Here is a 27,672-nt window from a genome sequence, read left to right as displayed (position 1 = left end):
CATACAGTGTCTTATAGGTTCATCCATGCAATGTAGTATCATTGCTTCATTCCTTCTTATGCATGAAAAATATTCCATTGATTTATATGCTACATTTTGTTTATCCATTTATAACTTCACAGTTATTTGAGTTGTTTCCTCTTTGGGGCTGTTATGAAAAGTGCTGCTATATATATTTGAATACAGATTTTTGTGGGACATATTGAGGAATTGCCTACTGTTCCTGACTCAAACTTCCAAAATAGTGTTGAATAGAAGTTCTAAGAGCAGGCATCCTCATCCTGTTGGAGGTTTTCAGCCTTTCACCATTAAATGTGATGTTAAGTGTCAGGTGTTTATAGGTGCCCTTTATCAAGCTAAGGAAATTCTTTTCTATTCCTAGTTTGCCAAGTGTTTTATCATAAAAGAGTGTTGAATTTTGTATCAATTGAGAAGATTGTGCTTTTTTATCCTTTATTCTGTTAATGTGGTGTATGATTGAATTTCATATGTCAAACCAACCTTACATTCCTGGGATAAATTCCACTTGGTGCTAAGTCGCTTCAGTCGTGTCCGACTCTGTGTGACCCCACAGACGGCAGCCCACCAGGCTCTCCCGTCCCTGGGATTCTCCAGGCAAGAACACTGGAGTGGGTTGCCATTTCCTTCTCCACATGGTAATGGTGTATAATTCTTTTTATATGTTGCTGGATTCAGTTTGCCAGAATTTTAAGAATTTTTGCATCTGTATTCATAAGGGATATTGGTCTGTAGTTTTGTTTTCTCTTGATGTCTGGCTTTGGTATTTAGGGTATTACTGGCTTTATAGAGCAAACTGGGAAGTGTTCTTTCCTTCTTTATCTTTTGGAAGACTTTGCAAAGGACTCATGCTAATTCTTCTTTAAACACTTGGTGGAAATACCCATGAAACCATCTGGTCCTGGCTTTAACCTTAAGGGAAGTTCTCTGATTACTATTTCAGTGTCTTGTTACGTGTCTATTTAGGTTTTCTGTTTCTTTTTGAGTCAGTTTGTTTTTGTCTCTGTGGAAACTTTTTTCTGTTTCACTGAGGTTATCTAATTTTTTGGCACACAGTTGTTCATAGTGTTCCTTAATTGTTTTTATTTCTGTAAAATTCATAGTGTAATCCCTCTTTAATTACTGATTTTAGTAATTTGAGTCTTCTTTTTTTCTTGGTCACTCTATCTAAAGATTTGTCAATTTTGTTGATCTTTTTAAGAACCAATTTTTCGTTTAATTGGTTCTGGTATTTTTTACTATTTCACATACTTCTGCTTCAATCTTGATTATTTCCTTTCTTCTTTTTGGGGGCTTAATTGGCTCTTTTTGTTTCTTAAGGTGGAAAGTTAGGTCATTGACTTAAGTCCTTTCCTCCTTTAGAGGAATTTATAGCTATAATTCTCTCTATAAGCACTGATTTCACTGCATTCCATATGTTTTGGTGTGTTCTCTTTTCATTCATCTCAAAGTATTTTCTAATTTTCCCTTATTATTTCTTCTTTGAACCATTGGTTGTTTAGGAGTGTGTTATTTAATATCTACATATCTGTAAATGTTCCAGTTTTCCTTCTGTTATTAATTTCTAATTTCTTTCCAATGTGGAAATGTTATAGAATAAACTTTACATGATTTAAATCCTTCTAAAAGTATTGATGCTTGTTTTATGACCTAACATATGGTCTATCCTACAGAATGTTCCGTGTGAACTTGAGAAGGTGTCTTCTTCTTGAATGTATATATTAATGTTTTTCATCAGATTTGCAAAGGTTTTGAGCATGAGTTCTTCAAGTATTCTTCCTGCCCCCTTTTCTCTCTCCTTTTTTTGATATTCTCATTATGCATATGTTGGCCTGTTTGATGGTGTGCCACAGGTCTCTGAGACACAGTTCATTTTTCTTTACTTTCTTTTTGTTCCTGAGACTAGATCTCAGTTCACCTATCTCCGAGGTCATTGATATTTTTCTTCTTCCTGCACAGATTTGCTGTTGAGCCCCTCTAGTGAAATTTTCATTTAAGTTATTGTACCTCTCAACCCCTCTCAACTTTCTGTTGGTTCTTTTTATAGTTTTTACTTCTCTAATGATATTCCCTGATGAGAAATTATTCCTATAATTCTCATTTATTTTTTAGACATATTTAAAACTTATTTGTGCACATTTTAAATCAGCTATTTCAAAATACAGCTGATTTAAAGCCTTTGTCTAGTAAATCCAATGTCTAGAATTCCTCAGAGATAGTTTCTATTAGCTGCTGTTTTCATGTGTATGGGCTGTATTATCTTGTTTCTTTGCATGTCTCATAATTTGTTGTTGAAACTGGGCATTTAAAGTAATGTAATGTGAAGTAATAATAAGAAATCAGATTCTTTCCCCTTCCCATAGCTGTTTGTTGTTGCTTTACTATTGTTGTTGTTGTTTGTTTGGTGACTTTTCTAATTCTGTAAAATCTATATTGTTTGTTGTGTGACCACTGAAATATCTGCTGATGATTACACAGAGATTTCTTTAGATGCCTGGCTCAAAACAAGTCTCCTTCTCTTTGCTGGGTTCTGTGTGTGTTTGGGGGCACGCCTTTAACACTCAGTCAGGCAGTTTACAACTCCACCTTAGCCTTTACTTCTTGTTTTCTCAGAGTCTCAATGTTAGGCAGAAGTGAAAACTTAAGGTCTTCTCAAGGCTTTCCTGCATTCTCAGTTGCCCAGTCCTGTCTAACTCTTACGACCACATGGACTGGGGCCTACCATACTCCTCTGACCATGGGATTATCCTGACAAGAATATTGGAGTGGATTTCCTCCTCCAAAGGGTCTTCCCGACCCAGGATCAAATCCACATCTCCTGTGGCTCCTACATTGGTAGGCAGAATCTTTACCACTGAGCCTCCTGGAAGCCAAGTCTTTCCTAAGAATGCAAATAACCCTGGGAACAGCCCTATGCCTGTTATGAACTTTCATATTCCTAGAACTACATGGGAGCTTTTCCAAGTCCTCTAGGTATATCTCATTCCCAGCTTTTCCTTTTAAGCTTTTTCATTAACCTATTGTTTGTCCAGCTGTTTTCTACCACCGCAAGCAGCACAGTTTTCAACAGTTGTCTCTGATTGTTTTCAACAAATGCCCTCAAGGAAAAGGCTGTTCAAACTGGGTGAGCTCTGATTCAGGTAAAATAAAGACACCTTGAAAGTAGGGTCTTCCAGGAAACCAGCAGACAGGTCAGATAATGCCAGTCCTCTGGGAACAGAGTTGGAAGGAGCTCTAATCCTGTCCTTCCCCCTCTGGTGGATGCCAGGCTACTGGTTTTTCAAGACTGCTCCAAAGCCGATGAAAGAAAATGAAAACAAGGCAAGTTAAAACTCTATAAAGTTCACTGTTGTTAATTTTACCCAGATTATTTTCTTAAATAAACACTCCCTGGATGGCTACAAGGCTTTGGTTAATTTCCAGAGTTCTAAAACAAGTTGACTCAGACCATTTTTGCTAATGTTTTCATTACTTTTATGGAGGAGAGAATTTTCAGAGGTCCTTCCTCCACCAAACAGGCTTGTGGGTCCTTTACCCACAAGCCTGTTTTGAGCCTGCATGTGCTCAAAATACCCAGTGGCTTATTAAGGATAAGCCACTTATTAAAGATAATTACACTATGCTTGTACTCAGTGGCCACTTTTCCTCAGTTAAATTGTTTGTGGATTTCCTTGGTAGGAGTCAGTGAGGTCATACCTGTCAGCAGAACACCACATTTTAGTCTTGCATCTGCCACTGGTTGAATATATGACCTTGGAGCAAAGGAGCTGAGATTTCTAGAGCACCTACTTTGCCAAGTTCTTTGTGCTGGGTGTTTTATGTACATTGTATCATGTCATTTTTGCAACAACCAAGAAATAGGTAATGTTGTTCCCTTTTAACAGATGAAGAAACTACTAAAATGCAAAATGCTTAGCATTATGCCTGCTTCACATAGCAAATATTCCCTGCATCAACTATTGTGTTGTCACTTACATCTGTTATTATCAGAGGAGAAAGTGGAGTTGAGGGGATTGCTCAAGGTCATTTGAATTCCAACGCACTTTTGACTCCAAAGCCTATTCGTATTCAACATCCCATTCCAGCTGCCCTGTACAAATTTGTTCCAGCTCTGGGTCTCATTTTCCTTCTTCTGTCAAATGAAGCATTTGGACTGACAGTGGTTATTCAGTCAACAAACACTCACCTGTTTTGCTGAGATCACTTCCAGGTTGACTACAGAGGTGTGCCATTCTGCGAAGTCTGTTGCTGGGAGTCATATTCGTAGCATTTTCTTGTTTGGCGTGACAAAGGAAACCTACAGGTAGACTGGCAGGTGTGTAACCTAGTGTGTTTCTCCCCCTTCTGGCTCCACCCCATCCCTCTGCAGAGGCAAGAGGAGACAAAGTCAAGTGGGTGTTCACCTGGCCGCTCATCTTCCTCCTATGCATCACCATCCCCAACTGCAGCAAGCCCCGCTGGGAGAAGTTCTTCATGCTCACCTTCGTCATCGCCACGCTGTGGATCGCTGTCTTCTCCTACCTGATGGTGTGGCTGGTGAGTGGCGGGAGTGGGGGTGGACCGTACGGACAGCCCCTGCCCAGCACCTGCCAGAGGTGGGAGAGCTAGGATCAAGAGTGACCACAGGCACTGCTGGATCGCCTCCAGCAACTCACCTGCCTTAACAGACCTTGGTTTATTTCTCAGTAGGAAGGGGTTTCATCAGAGTTATATGAAGCTGTGCTGTGTATCAGGGATACTCAGATAGACGCAGTATGGTCCACGGTGTCCGTGGGAAGGAGGGTTAGCTTCACATGGACAGCCTGGGACATGCCACCCTGGTGTGATGGGAAGAGGAATGTGGCAGGGATGGCAGGCACTCTCTAGCAAGAGCTCTGAAGGGCTAATCACTAGGCCCCCTTCCTTTTCAGCATCCATAGAGGAATGTGATGGAGACTGGAGCTGGAGGGAGACAAACACAAGGCAGCCCTTTCCATGGCCCCTGCCCGGGGATGTTCTTCTCCCCTTCTTATGTCCAGGCACAGATATAAACTTTAGGTAAACTGTTCTAGTCCTCACAACAACCCAATGGGGTAAGCAGTTTTATTGTGCCCATTTTACAGATGAGGAACCTGAGGCCTAAAGATTGAGTCATTTGTCCAGTTAGTTATACAGTTAGCAACTATTGCACAACTAGTTACACAACTAGTGAATTCCAGAGTTGGAATTAGAAACTGGGTATTGACCTCCAAAGTCTAAAATCTCAACTACTCTCCTGAATGGCCTCTCAGTTTGTTGTTAGAATCTTCAGTTGCCATTTGGACTAAAGTTTTTCAGGCAGAGAGGCTTTGGCATAGCCCCTCTGGCCACACATGACTGCTTCCTGGGCAAACCTTTCACTGGCTGATGGGGCCAAACAGGAGCCCCCTTCTTCTCACTCTGTATATCATCTTGTGGGGTTCCCCTCTTCCTTTCACCCACCTGGGGAGCCCGTGAGCAGTGAGAGAAGTGGGTACAGAACCTCTGCATTTCTATTGGGATGTTTATCTGCCAGCTATTCATACCTAAGTGGTATCCATGCAGCCATTTCACTCTCCTCCTAACACCTGATGCCACCTAACACACAGGGCAAAGGTGTGTGTTGGTCTCAGAGGCACAAGGGCAACATTCTCTTAATCCAAGAGGAGCAGTTTGGTGGGAAGAAGATCTGTGAGGTCCCACGGGGCTGGCTCTGAATCCTGGTTCTCCCCACCAGAGCCGTGAAACCTGGACAGGTGACTCAGCTTCCATGAGCCACAGTTGTCCCCTCTGTGAAATGGACATGATCGCCACTGTCTGGCAGGTTATTGGGAGATGAAAGGGTTCTGTTCAGGCATCAGGTGTGAGCTAGCAACATAGCAAACTGATCATAACTGTAAATATCAGCCACGTTCACCATGAGATGTAGCCGACACTGCTTCCAAGTTTGTTCAGATAGTGGTTTAAATCCCCAAAGATGCCAAGGTGTGTGTGTGCTTTTACGTAGAAAAGAAGTTGGAAATAGCTACTACCAGACCCCCCCCCCCAGAAAAGGGTGACAGTCAAAGACGTTGTTGTTGTTCAGTCACTAAGTTGTGTCCAACTCTTTGTGACCCCATGACTTCAGCACTCCAGACTTCCCTGTCCTTCACTATCTCCCAGAGTTTGCTCAAATTCACATCCATTGTGTTGGTGGTGCTATCTAACCATCTCATCCTCTGCCGCCCTCCTCTCCTTTTGCCTTCAGTCTTTCCCAGCATCAGGGTCTTTTCCAGTGAGTCAGCTCTTGGCATCAAGTGGCCAAAGTATTGGAGCTTTAGCATCAGCCCTTCCAATGAATATTCAGGGTTGATATCCTTTAGGACTGACTGGGTTAATCTCCCTCCAGTCCAAGAGACTCTCAAGAGTCTTCTCCAACACCACGATTGGAAAGCATCAATTCTTCAGCACTCAGCCTGCTTTAGGGTCCAACTCTCACATCCGTACATGACTATTGAGTAGGGTTAAAGGCCAGCCCATGCTTACATTTGATAAAAGGATCCAGCAATTTCTTTTACTAAAGTACATTCCACAAACAATATTGCAAGTGAAAAAAGTATTTCATGACATTTGAGTGGGTGTGAGAGTTAGGGAATATCAAATTAATGAATGTGTGAAAGTTTTTCTTCTTAATGAAAACAGCAGTATTATGAAATCAGTTCTACTAATTAGCTGTGAGGTAGAACATTGAATAACATTCCCATCCCCCTCACCTTGTCTTACAAACTCCATTCCTGCTTCTTAAAAGAGAGTCTTGGCAGTGGCTTGGCCAGAGTCATAGGAACCACCTTGCTGTGGCACTCTTACCTGTGATTGGCCTCAGTTTTGGGTAATTGAGTGGTTTCCACAGTAGAAAGTGGTAAAGACAACAGTGCCACGTTAGCCTGACTTCTGTGAAATCAAGATGTGCCAGGGGCCAGGCGCTTACTTTCCTTATAGGAGTGCCAGGGAGCACTGAAGTCTCACCTGCCCATCTTTTACCCCCACCATCCTTCACATCTCTCACCCCTAAGGCTTTGGGGAAAATGATTCTTGACTGTCAGTATCCAAAGGGAGGGAATCTCAAAAATAAGTCATCCGATGCAGCACCTTTGCCCAACTGGGGAGACTGAGGACCAAAGAGGCGGTGTGACTCCAACAAAGTCAGGTGGATCATCAGCCCAGCTCTGGACTTGGCTCTGCTTCCCTTTCTGAAACCTCAGCATCAGGAGTTCAGAGGGCCCCAGGCTGGAGTCCAAGGCACAGCCATACTCAGGTAGCATCTCTGGTCCTGAATGCTTGGAGTGTGTTCAACTGTTAATCACTCAGTCATGTCCAACTCTTTGTGACCCCATGGACTGTAGCCTGCCAGGCTCCTCCGTCCATGGAATTCTCCAAGCAAGAATACTGGAGTGGGTTGCCATTGTGTGTACACACACAGAACCTTCCTTCTGTCCTTCTACCTTCCAGCTTCTTAGCCAGGTAGTCCAGTGATATAAGGAAAGGAAAACAAAGGAAGCATCTTCATTACTGCCAGAACAACCCAGGCTCCTATACTTATGACATGTGGCATCACCCATTAAGAACATGTCAGCCACAGCCAGGCTGTGCTTGTGGAGACCTCCCTCTTGGTCAGTGTGGGTTAAGCACTGATGCATCAGCTGTATGGCTTTGGTGTCCTCAGTCTTTCTCCTTGCACAGCCCAGAGCAGGCCAGTCAGTGCATGCACTGCCCAGTTCCTGGCGATGCTGAACTGAGCACTATCTTTTGAGGGTCGAGCATCTCCAAACCCATCTGCAAGCTTTGTCCTAGGAGGGATATCGTTTTAGTCCACAAGCTCTGGCTTCATTCCAGGACTGAGCTCTGCCCTCAGAAAGCACACTTCATCTGGGCTAATCACTAACATTTTCTGTGCCCCCATAGATTGCAAGATGAGTGATTGAAAGTGAAGGGAAACATACATCTATGAATGTCTTACACAGCTCAGGCACTGTCACCTCGTCTTTTCTCTTAATCCTCATTTAAAAGCCCATTTCACAGATGAGGGAACTGAGGCTCAGAGAAGCAAACCAGCTTACCCTAAGTCATCCAAACATTTGCTGGGACTGGAGCCATCAGCCGAGATGTGAACAACCCTGAAAGATGCTGCTGTTCCCATTTTCTAGATGGGGAGGTGAGCCATCTAAGGGATGTTTTGAGTGAGGTTGTCTACGTACTTCTAGGGCTTTCCATTCAGCTGCTGCTCACCATTTCCCAAGTGTCAGGCATTTATTAGAGGAATTATGTGACCATGCTTCAAGATCCTTAAAAGCTGGTGTATCCTTAAATCCAATGATTCTATTTTTTGAAACTTTTCCTAAGGATATAATAGTAAGATGAGAACCCAGAGACGTTCACACAAGACAGCATGATGCTCAAGAGGGAGGATATATATACTTATGTATGTTCAGTTCAGTTCAGTCGTTCAGTCGTGTCTGACTCTTTGCGACCCCATGGACTGCAGCACGCCAGGCCTCCCTGTCCATCACTAACTCCCGGAGTTTACTCAAACTCATGTCCATTGAGTCGGTGATGACTTCCAACCATCTCATCCTCTGTCGTCTCCTTCTCCTTCTGCCTTCAATCTTGCCCAGCATCAGGGTCGTTTCCAATGAGTCAGTTCTTCACATCAGGTGGCCGAAGTATTGGAGTTTCAGCTTCAACATCAGTCCTTCCAATGAATATTAAGGACTGATATCCTTTAGGATGGACTGGTTGGATCTCCTTGCAGTCCAAGGGACTCTCAAGAGTCTTCTCCAACACCGTAGTTCAAAAGCATTGATTCTTCGGCACTCAGTTTTTTTTAGAGCCAACTCTCACGCCCACACATGACTACTGGAAAAACCATAGCTTTGACTAGACAGACCTTTGTTGGCAAAGTAATGTCTCTGCTTTTTAATATGCTATCTATGTTGGTCATAACTTTTCTTCCAAGGAGTAAACATCTTTTCAAATCTGCAGTCACCATCTGCAGTGATATATACACACACATACATATACTCACAGCTGATCTGCATTGTTGAATGACAAAAACTAACACAACTTTGTAAAGCAATTGTCATCCAATTAAAAAAGCATGATGGCAAGGTTGGAGTGCAGACTTTAGAGGCAGAAAGACTTGGCCTGGAATCCCTGCCCTGCTGCTCACCGATTTTGTGCCCACCTGCACTGTAACTTCTCCCCTTCTGACCCTCGTTTCCTTGGGCATAATAACAGTGCCTCCCTCACCAGTGGGTGGTGAGTAGAGCAGATGAGATTGTGAAAGTAAAATACTTGGAAAGGACCTGGTACACAGTAGGTGCTCAGTAAATGTTGCATGTTACAACACAGTGATATTTTAAGAGTAAAAACAAGCCATTTCCTATCCACCAGTGATGGATGGACAGGAACTTTACAGCTATGCAGTGCAATCTACATACCAGTGCAAAATAAGATTGTAGATGAATATTTGTGATGGCAAGATACTCATAATGTATCATTGCATGAAACATATAGTCACAAAATATGTGTTAATAGTATAATCTGATTTCATTTTTTTCTAATACATACACCAAAAAGAAGGTCAAGGATATATCCTAAAGCCCGGGGATCAAACCCAGGTCTCCCACATTGCAGGTGGATTCTTTACCAACTGAGCTATCAGGGAAGCCCAAGAATACTGGAGTAGGTAGCCTATCCCTTCTCCAGTGGATCTTCCCGACCCAGGAATTGAACCAGGGTCTCCTACATTGCAGGCGGATTCTTTACCAACTGAGCTATCAGGGAAGCCCATATTCTAAAGCAGGGGTTTTCAAATGTGGTTCCCAAGTCAGCAGCCTCACAGTCTCAACCAACTAGGATCTTGTTAGGAATGCAGATTCCTGGGCTTTACCCTAGACCTCCTGAATCAGAAACTCTGGGGCTGGGGCCTGACTGGCCTTATTTTAACAGCTCACTACAGGATTTCCTGCATTTTCAAGTCTGAAACTCACTGGCTCATGAAAGTTGTTAATAGTGGTTGTCTAAGGGCCTTGAGAAATGGTAGGTGATTTTTACTAATACTTCTATTGACTTTTTTTCTCAAGTTTTTAAAACAGTAAACCCAGATTACCCATGTAATCTGGAAAAAATAACACTCAAAAGACAGTTTTAAGAAAAATCATATTCCAGATTTTTCTGTTGGATACAGGATTCCTATGTTTAAGTTAAAAACTCTGAGTTGTAAGCAGGGTTTTCAGGGGTGCTCCTCTGTGAGTTGATATTTCCCCCCTCTTCTGCAGGTGACTATTATTGGATACACCCTTGGGATCCCCGATGTCATCATGGGCATTACTTTCCTTGCAGCAGGCACGAGCGTTCCCGACTGCATGGCCAGCTTGATTGTGGCGAGACAAGGTATGGATAGTGTCTCGGGCCCCCAGCTATCAGCATCACCAAGTGGGCCCTTCTCCCTGCCTGAGTTACAGTTCATAGCTCTCAGGACTGGTAATCATTAAGTCCTGCCGTGGAGGAAACAGTGATGACTGGAAACCATCATGTAGATTCCATCCATGGAGAGAATTACTACCAAAATCACCTCCTCTAGACCTCTAGAAGCATCTGTGTGGAGGTGAATAAAAATGGACTTGTTCTGGGAGTTCCCTGGTGCCCTAGTGGTTAAAATTCCAGGCTTTGACTGCCAGAACTGAGATCCCACTATCTGTGTTGCCAAAAAAAATGAACTTGTTTTGACATCACCAATGTGAGATTGAACAGAGTGGGAGCCCAGGATTTTTAGAGCAAATGCACGAATGTTCTGATCCCAGGCAGGCCGAGTGGGGATATCTTATGTCTCCAACTATTTTATGATTCCTCTTCCAAATTCTAGAACTTACGTAATGTTATGGTTTGCTTGGTGGATTTTCTTTGGAGCTAAGTGCCTTGGGGGTGAGAAGGCTAAGGAACACTGGTATACTCCTCCATGGCAGAACAGAAGGGCTATGAAGAGCCAGCCTTCCTCTGCTGCTCCTTTGCTACCAGTGAGACAGCATCCATGCCTGGACTTCCACCGACCTTCCTCTGTAGACAGTAGTGTGGAAGTATGGGAGGCAGGAAGGGCAAATAGTCGAGTGAAATCTCAGAGGAGACAGGAGGGGAGAGAAGTGTCCAAACAGAAAATGGGTTCAGAAAGGAGGAAAACGTTTTATTTCTTCAAGATGAAAGAAAGGTTGGTTTGTTGGCTGATTGGTCCTGAGAAAAGATGAAATGAGGGGAAGGAAAGAGTAGGAGTATGTTTGGCAGGAGGCTGGCACCTCATGGAGAACGAGGACAACTGAGGACAGCAGCTGAGAGGGGTGGAATTGAACTGAATGACCTTCGAGGTGAGTGTATTCATTTCCCAGGGCTGTCATAACCAAACTACCCCAACTGGGTGACTTAAAACAACAGAAATGGATTCTCCGGTTCTGGAGGCTACAAGTCCAAGGTTAAGGTGTTGGCAGGACTGTACTTATCTGGAGGCTCTGGGAAGGAATCCTTCCTTGCTCTCTGCCAGCTTCAGGGGTGTGCCAGGAATCCTTGGCTTGTGGCTACCTCCCTCTCGTGTCTGCCTGCGCCTTCGTGTGGTGTTCTTCCCTCTGTGTCTGTGTCCAAAGACACACCAGTCATTGAATTAGGGCCCACCTTAACTCAGTATGATCTCGTTTTAATTGGATCACATCGGCAAAGATACTATTGGCCAATGAGGTCACGTTCACAGGTTCTAGGTGGACATCAGTGGGGGCCGCTATTCAACCCCATACAGGGAGGAAAAGGAAAGCCAATAAGCCCCGAGGGCCTGGCTGACGCTCGGGGTTGTGAATTTGGGTGGGGTTCCAGCATGAATTTGGAGTTGTACCAGCTCCCGCGACACACACATGAGTTCATCCAGAGCTGGAGGTGGCTGGGTGGACACAGTAGAAGGTCAAGGAACCAAGAGAATGTGCCGTTTAAACCACTAGCCTTGGAGTCCAGGCTAGTGGGTCAGGAAAGGGGTCATGATATGAGAAGATTAAGAACTTGGAGGGGAGGGTCCCAGTGTGGTCCAAAGGGGCTCTGTAGGAATAAGAACAGGTGGGGATGTCATCTCAGAATGGCTCCTGTGAAATGGAGGAAGGCTGAAGTGGGGGTGGGCGTGTACAGCTGTCCTAAGGGTGATGCTGATATGGGTGACAGAGGATCCAGCAGACAACTTTAAACATAGGTTCTTTATGGTGGGGGATGCAGAAACCTCTGCCCAGAGCCCCGTGCATGAGGCAGGAGCTGTGCAGTGAGCTCTAACATGCAGAAACTACATCCTGGGCTCCCTAAAGTCTTGCAGCCCACAGTGTGGTCCAGGCTGGCAGCATCAACTTGAGAGAAATGCAGAGTCTCAGGCCCCATCCCAGCCCCACTGAAGCAGAGTCTGCTTTTCAGCAAGGCCCCAGCGAGTTGTTTGTTCTTTTTTGATAATTAAAAAATATTTTATTGGCATATAATCACTTTACAATGTTGTGCTAGTTCATTCAACAAAATGAATCAACTGTATGTAGACGTATGTCCCCTCCCTCTTGGATCTCCCTCCCACCCCATCCCACCCATCTAGGTCATCATAGAGCACTGAGCTGAGCTCCCTGTGCTTTATAGCAGGTTCCCACTAGCTATCGATTTTACACATGGTAGTGGATACGTGGGCTTCCCAGGTGGCTCGGTGGTAAAGAATCCACCTGCCAATGCAGAAGACGCAAGAGACATGGGTTTGATCCCTGGGTCAGGATGATCCCCTGGAGAATGAAATGGCAACCCACTCCAGCATCCTTGCCTGGGAAATCCCACGGACAGAGGAGTCTGATGGGCTACAGTTCCCGAGGTTGCAGAGTCAGACATGACTGAGCGACTGAGCACTCACACAGTATACATGTGTTAATCCTAATCCTAAATACACATCTCTCCAAAACAGACATACAAAGAGCCAAGAGGCACATGAAAAGATGCTCAGCATCACTAATTATTAGAGAAATGCAAATGAAAACTGCAATGAGGTATCACCTCACACTGATCACAATGGACATCTTCGAAAAATCAAACAATACATGCCGGAGAGGGTGTGGAGAAAAGGGAACCCCTCTTGGACTGTGGTTGGTGGGAATGGAAATTTGAGTTGTGTGCTCTCAAAGTTTGAGAATTGCTGCTGTAAGATTCCTTAGGGGGCTGCACCCACACAGAGCCCGGCAGTCCAACCTGAGAATACACTCGCTCTTCTTTCCCAGACCCGGGCACCTTGGTTCCTCCTGACCCATCCGGCTAGTGCCTGCCTCCTCACCAGGGACAACTAGCTGGCCCAAAACAGGAGCTGGACGTTCCTGTTTCACAAGATCCTGGGAGACTGGAAGGCAGGTTTCCCAGAGCTTCTGCCCCCAGTAGGACTAAGCTGCCAGGATTTCGAAGGCACTCAGACAGGAACCGAGGCAGACAGGAAGGGAGCTGTGACGCCCTTGGGGAGACAACCGTGCTCTGGAGGTCAGTGGATGACAGCAACAGGGTGGGAGGAGGTAGCCTGGCTAATACCTGGGGGCAGGTGGTCGCACAGAGGTGAGGCAGTCATCCAGTTGCTGGTCTGAGTCTCTGCAAGCTGCTCAGTGACCAAGGTGACTTTGGTTATAGGCACGTGCGTTTCAGGCTTGTTCTTTCCATGGATGTTTGTGGCCAGATTATGACAGTCGTGTTGAATTTGGCCTAGGGAGTCAGGTTAGAACAGATTTCAGCCAGCATTAAAAATTTGTTTTCTAACTTTTGATGCCTCTCAAGTTATTAAGTTCCTAAGACTGTTTGGCTGGTAGGAGACTGGACAGTGGGGCAGGAGGGGGAAGGTAATGACATGGCCCCTCGCCTCTAAGATGCTTCTAGTCTGGTTGGGGGCAAAGAGTCCACTCTTGGGAGACCAACCGGGCCTAAGACCTGCTGCTCTGTCATTGGGTCAAGTTCATGGTGCCATTGCCTGGGTCATAAGTATGCATCAAGGACAAAGTCCCCTCACTCCCAGAGAAGGTGGGCATCTCAAATAAGGAGAAGCACATAGTAAGTCATCCCAGAACACAGGCTGATACCCCTGGCAGGAGAAATAATGAAGGGCTCTGGGTTAGTTTCCTACGGCAGCCATAATTACCACAAACTGGGAGACAGGAAAACAGAAACTGACAGTCCTGGAGATTAGAGGTCAAGGTGTTGGAAAATTTTGGTTCTTTCTGTCTACTCTAGGCCTCTCTCCTTGGCTTGTAGGTGGTGGTCTTCATGTTTGGATGGAGTTCTCCCTGTGTGCAGGCTTGTGCACAAATTTCCCCTTTTGATGAAAACACCAATCATACTGAATTAGGGTTAATCCTCATGTTAACCTGATTACCCCTGTCCGATTCTTTGTGACCCCATGGATGGTAGCCCTCCAGGCTCCTCTCTCTGTGGAATTCTCCAGGCAAGAATACTAGAGTGGGTAGCCATTCCTTCTCCAAGGAATCTTCCCAACCCAGGAATCGAACCCAGGTCTCCTGCATTACAGGCAGATTCTTTACCATCTGAGCCACCAGGGAAGCCCTGTAGAGACTCTATCTCTGAATAAAATCACATTCTGAGGTATTAGGGGTTAGGAATAATCTGTCGGTTGTCCCCCGCAGGCCTCGGTGACATGGCAGTCTCTAACACCATTGGAAGCAACGTGTTCGACATCCTCGTGGGACTCGGCATACCATGGGGGCTGCAGACCATGGTTGTTAATTATGGGTCCACGGTAAGTTCATCTCACTTCCTTAGTGAGATGACGCTGGACACTTGTGCTTTACAGGGAGCAAGTGTGGTGTTGGCCCTGCAGCTAAGACCTGCAGGGGAGGCCCTGCCCCCGTCTCCTCTGCAGGCTGGCAGCCGCTTTGTACAAAGGCGTCCAGAGCAGACTGTGGGTGCCTGCAAGAGGCAGCCTGTGTTTGCCTGGAACTCACAGGTGCTTCGGCTGTGAACACCCGCCTGTGGCTTCCAGAGGAGGGAAAGGATAAGCCCTAGTATAGTGGGCTCCCAGAACAGATGGGCCCCTGAGCAGCCCAGAGGTTCAGGACGTGTGTGTTTGTTTTTCCAGGTGAAGATCAACAGTCGGGGTCTGGTCTACTCCGTGGCGTTGCTGCTGGGCTCCGTTGCTCTCACTGTGAGTTTTTACAATTGCAGAATGGCAGTTTGACACAAGCGTGGTTTCCTCCGATTCTGCACAGTCCCAAAATTCTTCCCCTTGGCCGTGAGGGATAAAGCTGAAAAAACGTATGAGTTCACAGATACCCCCAGACACAGTTTGTGCCAAGAATGTTGGCATCCACCACTATACTTTTGCCTGAGCCAGTGAGAAGTCCTCAGAAGGAGGGACTTATATTTCCTCTCTTCTTCCTGCCCGGTCTGTCTCCCCTCAATGATGTGAGTAGGAGACACGTTTCCCCCACCCCCAGCCCATCTGAGCTGCCATGGGGGTGTGATGGTCAGGCCTCCGGGCTGGTACATGGGGACACGGAGGTCTCCTTACTTCACAGGCCCAGAACTGTGGTAAACAATGCCTTGGCTTACTTTATTCCATCCATTCAAGCACCTGAGGATGTTCTACTTTGCAGAAGAAATCAAGGCTCGGGGATTAAGTAGCTTGTCCAAGGTCACAGGAATAGGAAATGGCTATTTCCCATAATTGTTTTTTCCCATAACTGTCCCATTAGTGCTATTGCTTAGAAAGGAATCCCTTCTTCATGGACCCCACATTTCTAAAACCTTTTAATGAGGACACAGATCCACTCCCTTCGTGAAGTCTACAGGGATAGGAAAAGCTGGGATCTGAACCCCTGTTGGTCTGTCTCTAAGGACCCATAGCTTTGGAGGTAACTATGATTCAACTCTTGGGGAGCCTTGATTCATGGATAAGAAAGAAGGTAGTTTCAGGATGGAGAGGACACGTGTACACCCATGGCTGATTCATGTCGATGTATGGCAAAAACCACCACAGTATTGTAAAGTAATTAGCCTCCAATTAAAATAAATAAATTAATTTTAAAAAAGAAAGAAGGTAGTAAAAAGAGGAAGGCAAGTATGAAACAAATGTAGAAAGAGTAAGCATTCCAACCCTATCACACACACACACACATACACACACACGGTCCAAGCTGAAGCTGTCCAGACAGTGGGCCAGTGGGAGCCTTGAAGGTTTTGCTTCAAGGGTTGAGGATGCCAAGTTCTAAAGGGAAGGAGCCAGTGGCAGACTCTGGTTGTCACTAAAGAAGGCTTGGGAGGCCTGTGCATCCCCAGAAAGGGGTGTGCCTGCCCGGGGAGGGCCGGTCCCCTGAGGGCAGCTGCTGTGCATGCCTGGAGTCAGCATCCTTTCATCAGAAGAGTCTAAAGCCTACCGGGCTCATTCAGATCAAACCAACGATACACCCGGCAGCACGCCTCTGTTCTTGTCCACATTTTGGAGGAAGTGCTGGGGTTCATCGTTCATGTGTAATTTTCCAGTAAAAGTGCCTTTTGTATTTCTCTGCTCCCCGAGCCCAACACTCGCTCTGTCCCCTTCCAGGTCCTCGGCATCCATTTGAACAAGTGGAAGCTGGACCGGAAGCTGGGGGTGTACGTGCTGGTCCTGTACGCCGTCTTCTTGTGCTTCTCCATAATGATAGAGTTCAACGTCTTTACCTTTGTCAACCTGCCAATGTGCCGAGAAGACGATTAAAACGGAGCCACTGCCCCCCGCCCGGGAGCTGTTCTGGACACTCCAGCGCTGGCGTCCTTTTTCCCTGTCCCTCCCCACCGCGGATCTCTCCTGCATCGGCCACCACCGTCTGTTCTTTCATCCATGGAAAGAAAGCACCATCGTGGTCTTTGTCTGGTCACGGGCCAGGCTGCCAGGCGTCATCCTCCTCCTCGGAGTTCTGCCCCCACAAAAAGGCAAGATTCAGGGGCCGCTGTTGGAGCAGCTTTGCAGACCTCCGAGCCATCGGCCACAGGGACGTGGCATGTATCTCCTCTTGGACGCCTGGATCAGAAGGACTTCTGTATGTGGGTTGTCTTTCTGTCACACGGCAGCCTCGGAAATGAGGCGGTCAGTGAACACAAGGTCTCTTGGGGCAAGTGCAAAATAGGAGCGTTGTTCTCAAGGGGCCCCTCTGGGCCAGAGGATGTGGGTTCCTTGGGCAGCATGTGCTCCTTAGAGCTTCTGAATCCTGCTGGAAGCACTCAAGATTTGGAGAGAGTGAGGCTCAACCTGTTGGGAGTTTGGGGCCATGACAACAAACACTCCACCCCTTTTCCTGGACAAATTGGAAGAATAGAAACAGTTGTTCACAGCAGAAGAGAAAAAACAAGTGCATACTCTTCTCACTTTCATTGATGCATTCAGAGAATGAGCAATGACACAGTCAAAATAAAATGTCAGCTGTAAATCATCATACTTGAAAAATACCATCACATACAAAGGACTTTGATGGGGACCAAAAAGGTAATACTTATGGGAAACAAATCCTATGTGTATCATGTTGCGTTGACACTAAGACGTTTGGTTTGGAACATAGAGAGAGTAGAAGACTAACATCTAAATGGGTGCTAACTCAGAGACACGGTGGAGATAGTACTTTACAGCCATTCATTCCAGACCTCCTGTGGCATGGGACACACTGTCAGCTTGGGTTTGTCATTTCTTTGTTAATGCCCTGCTCTCAAAATCACCCTGTTCAAAGACCCAATTGTTTATATGCCCAACAAATTTCATAGCCTGCTGAACTGGAATGCGTGTGCCAGAAGTAATGGTTAATGACAAGAAGAGCGATTTCCTGCAAAACCACCAGTTGCTCTCTGGTGAGCTGGAGGCAAGTATGGAAACCGTTACTTGGAAATTTTTAGAGCTAAGGTTCTTGAATCTTATAGTTTGCTATGCATGAAAGGCCAAAGATGGAAGGTTAATTCAAAAATAGATAGAAACATATTAAACAATTTTGACTGCTTCGTAGGTCTCAAATATATATTAAAAAGATTTACGAACACAAACCATTTGTGGTTTCTGAAAAGAAAGCACAATTCATTTTATAGAGAGGTGTTCTTTTTTATTTTTTTAATGTTTCTATTGCAAAGAGTCTATCAGATTTGATGCATTTTTAATACTGGTCTATTTTGCACGGAAGACTGTATGGGGAACGCCCCCATGATGGCATGAGGAAAGGAGGGTTTTAGTGATTCACTGATAATTAGTCATGGGTGATGAGTGTAAATCCAACAGCTGATTCTTTCCTGAGACACAATGGTTGTAACGTGCAGTGGAATCTGTGGCTGTGCTCTCTGTGGCCTCCTGAATTTCAGAAGGAGGGCATGTTTTAAGCTCGTGTCCCTAAAATTTCCTTAGCATGAGCCTCAGATGTGACAGCCCATCACCAGGTTTCTATTCTGGACCCTCATCAGTGTTAGTAGCTACACCAAGTCAAGACTTCTCCTTTTGTTTCTCTGCTTAGAAACTCAGTGGTCTTCCAGTTGAGGACAAGGGTCATTTTCCTGAGAAATTAGCTAAATGGGCAGCCAGGGAGCCCCTAGGTTCATCAGCATGAACGTTTAGACACAGAGGGTTTCAGAGTTGTTGGAACCACTCTGTGCCCGCAGGGAATAGCCACCTGGTCTCCTCTGTCTTACAGCCTCATCCAGGTTTCAGAGCGCATCTGTCTGTGTTTTTGAATCTCAAAACTGCCCTGTGATGTAAGTAGGGATTATTTTCCCCATTTAACAGGAAGTTCAGTCTTGGAGAGGTCAGGTGACTCTAGGTCAATGGCTAGTAAGTTGCAAACAGGAGCCAAGCCCCAGATCGCCGCCTGGCTCGGCCAGTCCAGTGTGGGGTCATCCTTGGTCGTGCGGGTGTGGGTGTGTCCTTGTTCTTGGGGTTGGCCCTTATTGTTTGAGTCAAAATTTCATCGCATTTCTAACTGACATCTGGATGCTCCATCTCCCATCCTAATATTTATCCCCATCCTATGTCCCTATTATTTTCTGATAAAGATCAAAAAATATTTTTAGCTAGGCCGCATGGGCCCTGATGAGAGCCCTGCTGGTGTTCCGTCTTTGAATCCTTGTGTAGCTTTCAGAGTACACACCCTCATCACCCACCTCTTCCTCAGCAGAACCCATCTGAGATGATAAATATGCTACAGTTCCAGTTTGAGACAAAAACTAATGTTTCTAGTATGTAGAACAGCCCTCCTGGCTAATCCTCTTATGACTTTAATGTGCCAATGTAACTTCCTTAAAGGATCTATGCATTTATTGTAGCTAGGAAACTATATATACACTGTAGGTGAAGAAGTCTCTTTTGTAACTAAATATTTTTTCCATCTCAACTTTCAAGAATTGCTTGATTAATTAGTCCTTCATTTGAAAAATAATGCTTTCATCACTGCACAGGGTTACTTCCTTTATTTTATTCCCGAAGCTAATTAGCACAGGGTAATTACTCTGCTATGAAAATAGGCAATCTGAAAAATAAACTTGGCTCTTTGAATTGGGGGCAGAAAAAGGAACCCATTGTACTCAGATAGAAAACATCTATAGACGCAGGAGCAGGAGGGTCCTGGCATCTCTGGTTTGGATTTTCCTTTGCCAGCCGAGCATAGTCAAGGGGAAGGTATGCAGTGTCCTGAGAACCTGGGTCAGCTGCAGTGAGAGACTGATGTTAAAGGCAGATCAGAATGGTCTCATTCCCATCATTCCTGTAACCCATGGTCTCCCGACCTCTGTGTTCACCTTCTGTGTACATCGACCTTATGAGTTTTCCTCTGTTCATTACCTGCTACTCCTCCCCTTGCCTCACCTGTTAGGGCTTGTTCTTGCTTCCCCAGGTGGCGCCTAGTGGTAAAGAACCAGCCTGCCAATGCAGAAGACATGAGATACCAGTTCAATCCCTGGGTCGGGAAGATCCCCTGGAGAAGGAAATGGCAACCCACTCCAGTATTCTTGCCTGGAGAATCCCATGGACAGAGGAGCCTGGCGGGTACAGTCCATGGGGTTGCAAAGAGTCAGACACAACTGAAGTGACTGAGCACATTGCTTTTCCTTGTCAATCTTTTGCTTTTACACACCCAAGCAGCTGAAAAGAATAACCCTTCAGGAGCCAGATGAACATGCCCATCCCTCCAGGGGGAGGGACCCCCTGCAGACCCCAAAGAAAGACCCCTTCCTGGGCTTCCCAGGGTCTAGGTTCTAAGTGAAGAAACTACCCCCCCCCTTTCCTTTTTAAATTTTTTTCTAAAGATTTTTTTGATCTGGACCATTTTTAAAGTCTTTATTTAATTTGTTACAATATTGCTTCTGTCTTATGTTTTGGATTTTTGACCAGGAGATATGTGGGATCTTAGCTCCCCGACCAGGGATTGAACCCACACCCCCGGCACTGGAAGGGGGGTCCTAACCACGGGACCACCAGGGAGACCCCTCTTCCTTTCTGGGGAGGATCTGCGTGCCTTGTAGCATCAGTGGGCGCTCAGCCTTCAGGAAACACCAGGCTCCACAAACAGGCTGGGAATCCAGGAAGAGTGTGGGCCTCCTGGCCTGATGCCCTCCTTTCCTCCTGGCATCTCCCCTTCCTGAGCTCTAGGGCCCCTCCCTGTCCTTAAGGTGGGGGTGGACAGAGGCAAGGTGGACTGGGAGAGGGTCCATTCCTCCCCTCCTTCCCCAGGTGTGAAATGCACTAGCAGAGTCAAGGTCTGTAACAGGACAGAGAGGCAGAGACTCTGCGGCTCGGGCTGGCACTGCCCAGTGAGCTCGTGGCCCTCCCATCCGCCCTGACACTGAGTAGGTCCTTAGGGATTGGGTTTGGCCTGTCTCTCAGCCTTAACTTTCCTTCCCTTGTGGGAAAAGATGGTTGTGCGGCACATATGATAGGCTCTCAGCAAATGCTTGTTGCTTGTAAACAAAGAACTTGCTGGTTAGGGTGAAAATCTTCAAAAGATTTTCCCCTACTACTGTGTTTTAAGGGCTTCCCTTGTGACTCAGCTGGTAAAGAATCCACCCGCAATGCTGGAGACTTGGGTTCGATCCCTGGGTTGGGAAGATCCCCTGGAAAAGGGAAAGGCTACCCACTCCAGTATTCTGGCCTGGAGAATTCCATGGACTGTATAGTCCATGGGGTTGCAAAGAGTTGGACACGACTGAGGAACTTTCACTCCACTTTCACTGTGTTTTATATGGGCTTCTCAGGTAGCACTAGTGGTAAAGAACCCGCCTGCCAAATGCAGGAGACGTAAGAGACATGGGCTCGATCCCTGGGTTGGGGAGATCCCCTGGAGCAGGGCATGGCAACCCACTCCAGTATTCTTACCTGGATAATCCCATGGACAGAGGAGCCTGGCGGGCTGCAGTCCATATTTCCGAGTCCCTCTAATGCCCTCTGAATATCATTTCTGCGTGAGTCTTCCTCCCCTTGGGGCAGTTAGCAGATGCATTCAGGACCCCTGAGATGGGCCACGTTTTGGCAACTTCATCACCACTTGGTGCTCATTCCAGATATTTTTGAAAACGCTCTCTGGGCAGCTCTTGAGTGTCAGGAAGAGCATCATCCCCCATTTATTCCTGGACCCAATGTGCTGCCCCTCACCCCTGCTCTCTATGTGGATTCACGCCAAGCATCTGGGCACCCCTCCAGCTATGAGCCCTTCTCTCTGCAGCTGGTTGCATGAGCCTCTCAAGTGCAAAGATGCTCTCAGGACCTTCTGGGCGCATATAGAAGGGGCCTCTCCAGCACTGTGTCAGTCATGTGGGTGGTAGAACAAGAGCACCTTGGCACAGGCCCATCCTCCAAGGCCAAGGACTCGGGTGGGAGGCAGATTTTGTGACCTGGCTCTTGTGGAGCCCCTTCTCCTTGTCACAGAGAACTGTTCTCCCAAGGGCACAGTCCATTTAGGTTGTTGCATTTGCTTCTTAATAGGGAAAACCAAATTGGAACACTAGTTTAGTATGCGCTTAATTCCAGACCTCATAGCTAATGGGTCAGTATCCAAAGTCACATGTTGCCCGAACTCAAGGAAATGGTACCTGCATGAAATTGGGAGAGGAGGTGTTTTCTCCCATCTTGCCACCCAGGAGGAGCTGTTTCTTCCATCACAACAGGGAAGCCAGCTAGGTTGTATTAGAGTTTTGATTATCTTATGGGGGTTTTTAGAAATTCTAACTTTTCACTTGACCAATGGTTCCCAGGTTCCTTTGGTCTCTGCTAAATCCTCACGCATTGCAGGGGGCCATGCTTGGTGTCATCTTTTACCTGCACAAGCTTCAGGGTTTTCCATCACCTCTTATGGTGTTGGCATAGGTGTGTGTCCTGCACACACTTCATCACAGGGGCTGAGAACTTACCGTCTTCTAGTCTGGGAAAACGTCTGCTGCCCGGACACCCTGATACAGACCCAGGATCATGGGAGGCGGTTCTGACAGTTAGAAACGCTCCCTGAACCCATGTGAAAATCAAGCCCTTGCTGGTGTAGTGTTTCCACCGTTAGATTTATGGGTCTGGGATGAGCTGCTGCTTTATTCAAAGCCCTATGACACATGCGGGCCTGTCCACACCTATTCCCTCCATTGCCAGAATTCAGACAGTTGCTTTTTATGCAACATGTTGGTTGGGACTTATCTGCAGTAGCAGCCAATAAAGCCCTTAATCCTGGAGAAGGCGTGTACCCTCCCCATCCCACCACTGAAAAACATAGTTTTTTAACTATTGAAAGTATGCTCAGCTTTTGGTTTCTGGGTCCGTGGCTTGATCTGGTCAGCCTTTGTGCATAAAGCAGGTTCCCAGACAACAGAGCCCCACACCCCCACTCCAGAAAGTCCCAGATACCTGAGAGTATCTCGACGAACATGAAGTCCCCTTTCAACAGGAGCAAGGCCTTTCTTCCCACTGAAAATGGCTGGGATGTGAGCCAGACAGCTCTGTTTTTCCAAATCAGATGTTCTGGTGGGTTTTTCCTCTGGCCGCTGGGGCATCCCTGCTCTCACCTCCAGAGGTGCCCTTCTGAACCCATGGGACACTTCCTGGCACTTTCTCCACCTGCCTGGACCAAGGATATCTGGGGGCCCAGGGAGAGAACTGTGGCTAATCCTCTGTGGCCGGCTCTAAGGGAGCCTCCTCTGGGGGCTGCTGGTCTGGGAGGCTGGGTGTCCAGCTCAGAGCACACCTCCCTGCTAGGGTGCCTGCCCTCTGTGGGTGTCTCCTATCCAGCTGCTGCCAGCCCAGAGCAGTTGCTGGGTGTCTGAATACAAAGAGAGCCTTGATTACCTAGAGAGGAAACAGGGCTGCCAGCCAGATGGGGCCGGCCCCATGCACAGATGCAGGAGCTGCCAAAGAACAGGCAGGGGAGGCCTGACCCAGCCCAGGGGCCCACAGGGCCATGGCATCTTCCTGGGGCTCAGGTGTGACCTAACAAATAGCAGGTAGATAGAACCAGAGCTCTCATGCCTAGAAGGAACCCCCCTTAGGAACAACCAAAACCAAAAACTTCTGAGGCCGTTACACGTCACCTGAGTAAGACATTTCTGGCGTGCTGTCATCTCTAACGGGCAAAGCAGGAGCCATGAGCTGAAAAGTTGTAAATAATAAATATATTTATCCCACTATTTATTTTTTCAATAACTGTGACCTCCTGCACTGTGAATGCTCTGTGATATAAGATTCTTAGTTTAATAAAACTGTCATTAAATTTGAATGAATTGCTACTATTGATTACTAAACACTGGCATGAGTTTATTCTTATTGTGAAGACAAATCTAGAGTAAATACGAACTAAACGTTTATAAGAAATCTAGCAGTCAGTATTGTAATGCAATCTGGAAATCTGTCCACTGTCAATAAAGTAAATGAACACAGGTTGTCTTTCCCTATAGAGAGCTTCCAGTCATGTTTTAATAGACACATACATATTTGTATTTTTGGAAAGAATTCTTTACACTGGAATAAAAGCCATTTATGGAAACCATTTCTATTTGCATATTAAGAAAAATAAACTTGGAAAAGGATGTGGGTTGGTGCTTTTTAATTATGGTTGATAATAAAACGAAGCAGGAAACTCATAACTTACCTTGAAAAATGAAAGTGTTAGTCGCTTAGTCATGTCCAACTCTTTGTGACCCCATGGACTGTAGCCCACCAGGCTCCTCTGTCCATGGAATTCTCCAGGCAAGAGTACTGGGGAGGGGTGCCATTCCCTTCTCCAGGGGATCTTCCCGACCCAGGGATTGAACCTGGGTCTCTTGTATTGCAGGCAGATTCTTTACCGTCTAAGCCACCTGGGAGGTCCACATAACTTACCTTAGCTAAGCACAAGTAAATCCAGAATGATCCAGCCTTCTTCTCTTGTCTCATCAGCAAGGCCAGCTTTATGGACAGGGCACCCATGGGGTCAGCCATATAGGGCCTCACACTCAGCCCCCAGGCTCGGCGGTTATCACCATCTTGAAATCTTAAATGATTATTTTAAGAGGGTCTCACATTTTCTTTTTTTAAAATTATAGTTGTTCAATATATGTTATAGATGTACAATATAATTCACAATTTTTAAAGGTTATGCTCCATTTATACTTATAAAATAATGTTATAATTCCCTGATTGTACAATATGTCCTTGTAGCACATGTTTTCATTTTGCCCTGGGCCCTGAGAATTTTGAATCTGGTCCTGCTCATCAAGAACAAGGTTAATGCTAAACATAACAAAAGAGATTGGTATGGTATCCTTAGGCAAAGAACTCTTGCAAGCTAATAAGAAAATGGCAAAAACATTTCAATAGAAAAATGATAAAGAAAAAGCAATTCTCAAAAGAAGCGGCATAAATGGCTAATTAACAGAGGAAATTCAATCTCACTGACCACAGCAGGGAATACATATTAAATACAGTAAAATATGCAGGGACATAGGTCTATTTAAGGCTTGAAACAAAGAATTTGGGAGCTGGGTCTTCAGTGTGCTTCTCTCGTGGCTCAGATAGTAAAGAATCTGCCTGCAATGGGTCTTCAAACCTATGAATGCAAAACTGAATGTGAATATTTTTTAGAATGAGAAAAGAAATCACAACAAATTACATGTTTTTAAAAGTTAGAAAGTCTCACATGTAAAAAAAGCCAGTAAAAATACAATAGCATTTTTATTAATCGTGTAACACTCCTTGATAATATTTTTTCTACATTTTCTGGCTGTGTATTTTTCATCATCTCTTCATTTGACAGTGATTTTGTGTCCCCATTTCCTATGAGGATAGAAATACGCTGCTGCTGCTAAGTCGCTTCAGTCATGTCCGACTCTGCAACCCCATAGACGGCAGCCCACCAGGCTTCCCCATCCCTGGGATTCTCCAGGCAAGAACACTGGAGTGGGTTGCCATTTCCTTCTCCAATGCATGAAAGTGAAAAGTGAAAGTGAAGTCGCTCAGTTGTGTCTGACTCTTTGTGACCCCATGGACTGCAGCCTACCAGGCTCCTCCGTCCATGAGATTTTCCAGGCAAGAGTACTGGAGTGGGTTGCCATTATAATTCAGTATTTATCCTGGCATGGTTGACTGAAAGGTTTATTTCCAGTTGGAATTAATAAAGTATATAACTTCACACAGATTTACTTGCTAAAAATTTTTAGAAAAGTATGTTATGCCATCAGCTCTTGTATCATGAGAAATTGCAATGAGGGGAAGAGGTTCTGGTTAATTCCTTCATCTGAAATGTTTCCTGAGTCCGAGCTGCCTCAGTGCCACCATAAACTTTCACATGCATGTGAATTGTGTGGTTGTCTTGTTAAAAAGCAGATTCTGATTCAGCAGGATCAGATGGGGCCAAAGATGTTATATTCCCAGCAAGTTCCCAGGTGTTGCCAGTGCTGCTGGTCCACGCTGAATATTGAGAAGATGGATCAATCCCGGGGCTTTCCAGGTGGCGCTAGTGGTAAAGAATCCACCTGCCAATGCAAGAGATGCAGGTTTGATCCTTGGGTCGGGAAGATCCCCTAGAGTTGGTAACTTACTCCAGTAGTCTTGCCTAGAAAATCCCATGGACAGAGGAACCTGGAGGGCTACAGTTCATGGGGTCACAAAGAGTCGGACACGATTGAGCACAAATGGATCAGTCCCACTCAGAGTGTGAGCTGGGCTCCTGTGCAGCCTCTCAGACTGTTGTCCATCTGCCGCAAGACGAGTATAGAGACTGAGTGTATAAACATTTATGGCAATATGATGAGTAGTTTTATGTTTGAACATTTTTTTCATTGCATTTTTCTAGCAACTTTTGTTGTACTCATGGAAACATCTGTCCACAATGAATTAAAAATTTTTTAATGTTTTTAAAAAGTCTTCCCCACAGGTTCTACTTCAGATGAGAAGTTATACTTCAGATGAGCGTTTAGATGGGTTTGACTCTTTTCTGTGTAAAAGTCAACCCACAAGGTATGAAGGCCTTTGACTTGGTAATTCCAGTTCAGTCAGCTCTGAGGGTCCCACAGCCTCAAGTTCTTAATTCTCAGTATCTCATTGTCCCTCAGCCCATCTGGCACTGTGCTGCTTACAAAAACCAGCGGAACACAGGACAGTAACAGAAAATATCTCCTTTTCACAGACATAGGAAATGAGGTTCAGCGAGCATGTGCTGTGTTCAGGGTCTCTCGTCCACTCACCATGAGAGCCAGCCTGAACAGCCAGGCCTGGGACTGCCCAGACCAGAGAAAGGAGAGGGTGGTTGGTGGAATCTTGGAGCTCATCTCCTAGTTGATTTCACAACTCAGTCTCTATCGGCTTGTTTTTGATGTTTTCTAAAACTTGCTCCAGGCAGTTCCAAGTTCACCGTGATGCTGGTGCAGTCAGTCCGATGGTCCACTGGTGCGAGAAGCAGGCCTTCTCCTGGGCTTTTGTTGCTCATTCCCTGGTGGCTCAGATGCTAAAGAATCTGCCTGCAATGAGGGAGACTCGGATTTGATCCCTGGGTGAGAAAGATCCCCTGGAGAAGGGAACCCACTCCGGTATTCTTGCCTGGAGAATTCCATGGACAGAGGAGCATGGCAGGCTGCAGTCCATGGGGTCACAGAGAGTTGGACACAGCTGAACAACTTTCACTTTTTCACTTTGCAAGCTGGTGTCCTCCAGGCAGAGCCAAGGGGAGGAGTAGATTCTGACCCCTGCCCATCCCCACAATGAGCTCTCTTCTGAGTTTCAGCCTACACCCACTGCCTTTGAGGTCTCCCATCCCACCTTCTGCCCTGAATGCTTCTTCAGACCATGCAACCCCCAGGTTCTGGTTCCTCTCAGTCACTCTGCAGGTTTTAATACTGCAGATTTCGTCCTTTCTAATAAACAAACTCACCTTGGTTCTCCACTTCTTTATATCTCCCTCTCTTCTCCTGGCATCTCCTCCACCTGCTCCTTAAATGAAAGTGTTTACCTGCATTCCACCCTGGAGCGTTTCTTCTACCTGGTGGCTCTCAATTCTGGCTGACCGTTGGAGTCATCTTGGAAGCTTTAAAACACAGCTGTCCAGTCAAGCTGGCCTGGGCATTAGGGTTTTAAAAGTTCCTGTGCTATGCTTAGTCACTCAGTCGTGTCCGACTCTTTGGAACCCATTGGACTGCAGC

General features: G+C 45.9%; 1 protein-coding gene across 3 annotated transcripts in view; it reads left to right on the top strand.

The window, feature by feature from the left end:
- Positions 1-17,495, top strand: part of SLC24A4 (solute carrier family 24 member 4) — a 177,484-nt gene extending 159,989 nt beyond the window's left edge. For all 3 annotated transcript variants that reach the window (XM_081548183.1, XM_081548182.1, XM_081548184.1), the window contains 5 exons: positions 4,388-4,554; positions 10,332-10,446; positions 14,715-14,827; positions 15,167-15,232; positions 16,631-17,495. In XM_081548183.1, the coding sequence (XP_081404309.1) occupies positions 4,388-4,554; positions 10,332-10,446; positions 14,715-14,827; positions 15,167-15,232; positions 16,631-16,783 (614 nt within the window). In that variant the 3' untranslated portion in view covers positions 16,784-17,495. The remainder of the gene's footprint in view (positions 1-4,387; positions 4,555-10,331; positions 10,447-14,714; positions 14,828-15,166; positions 15,233-16,630) is intronic.
- Positions 17,496-27,672: the final 10,177 nt, after the last annotated feature.

Source organism: Giraffa tippelskirchi, chromosome 12 (genome assembly GCF_054371585.1).
Source record: "Giraffa tippelskirchi isolate mGirTip1 chromosome 12, T2T-mGirTip1v1.2.pri, whole genome shotgun sequence".
Lineage (NCBI taxonomy): Eukaryota > Metazoa > Chordata > Mammalia > Artiodactyla > Giraffidae > Giraffa > Giraffa tippelskirchi.
This window is presented reverse-complemented; position numbering and strand designations above follow the sequence as displayed.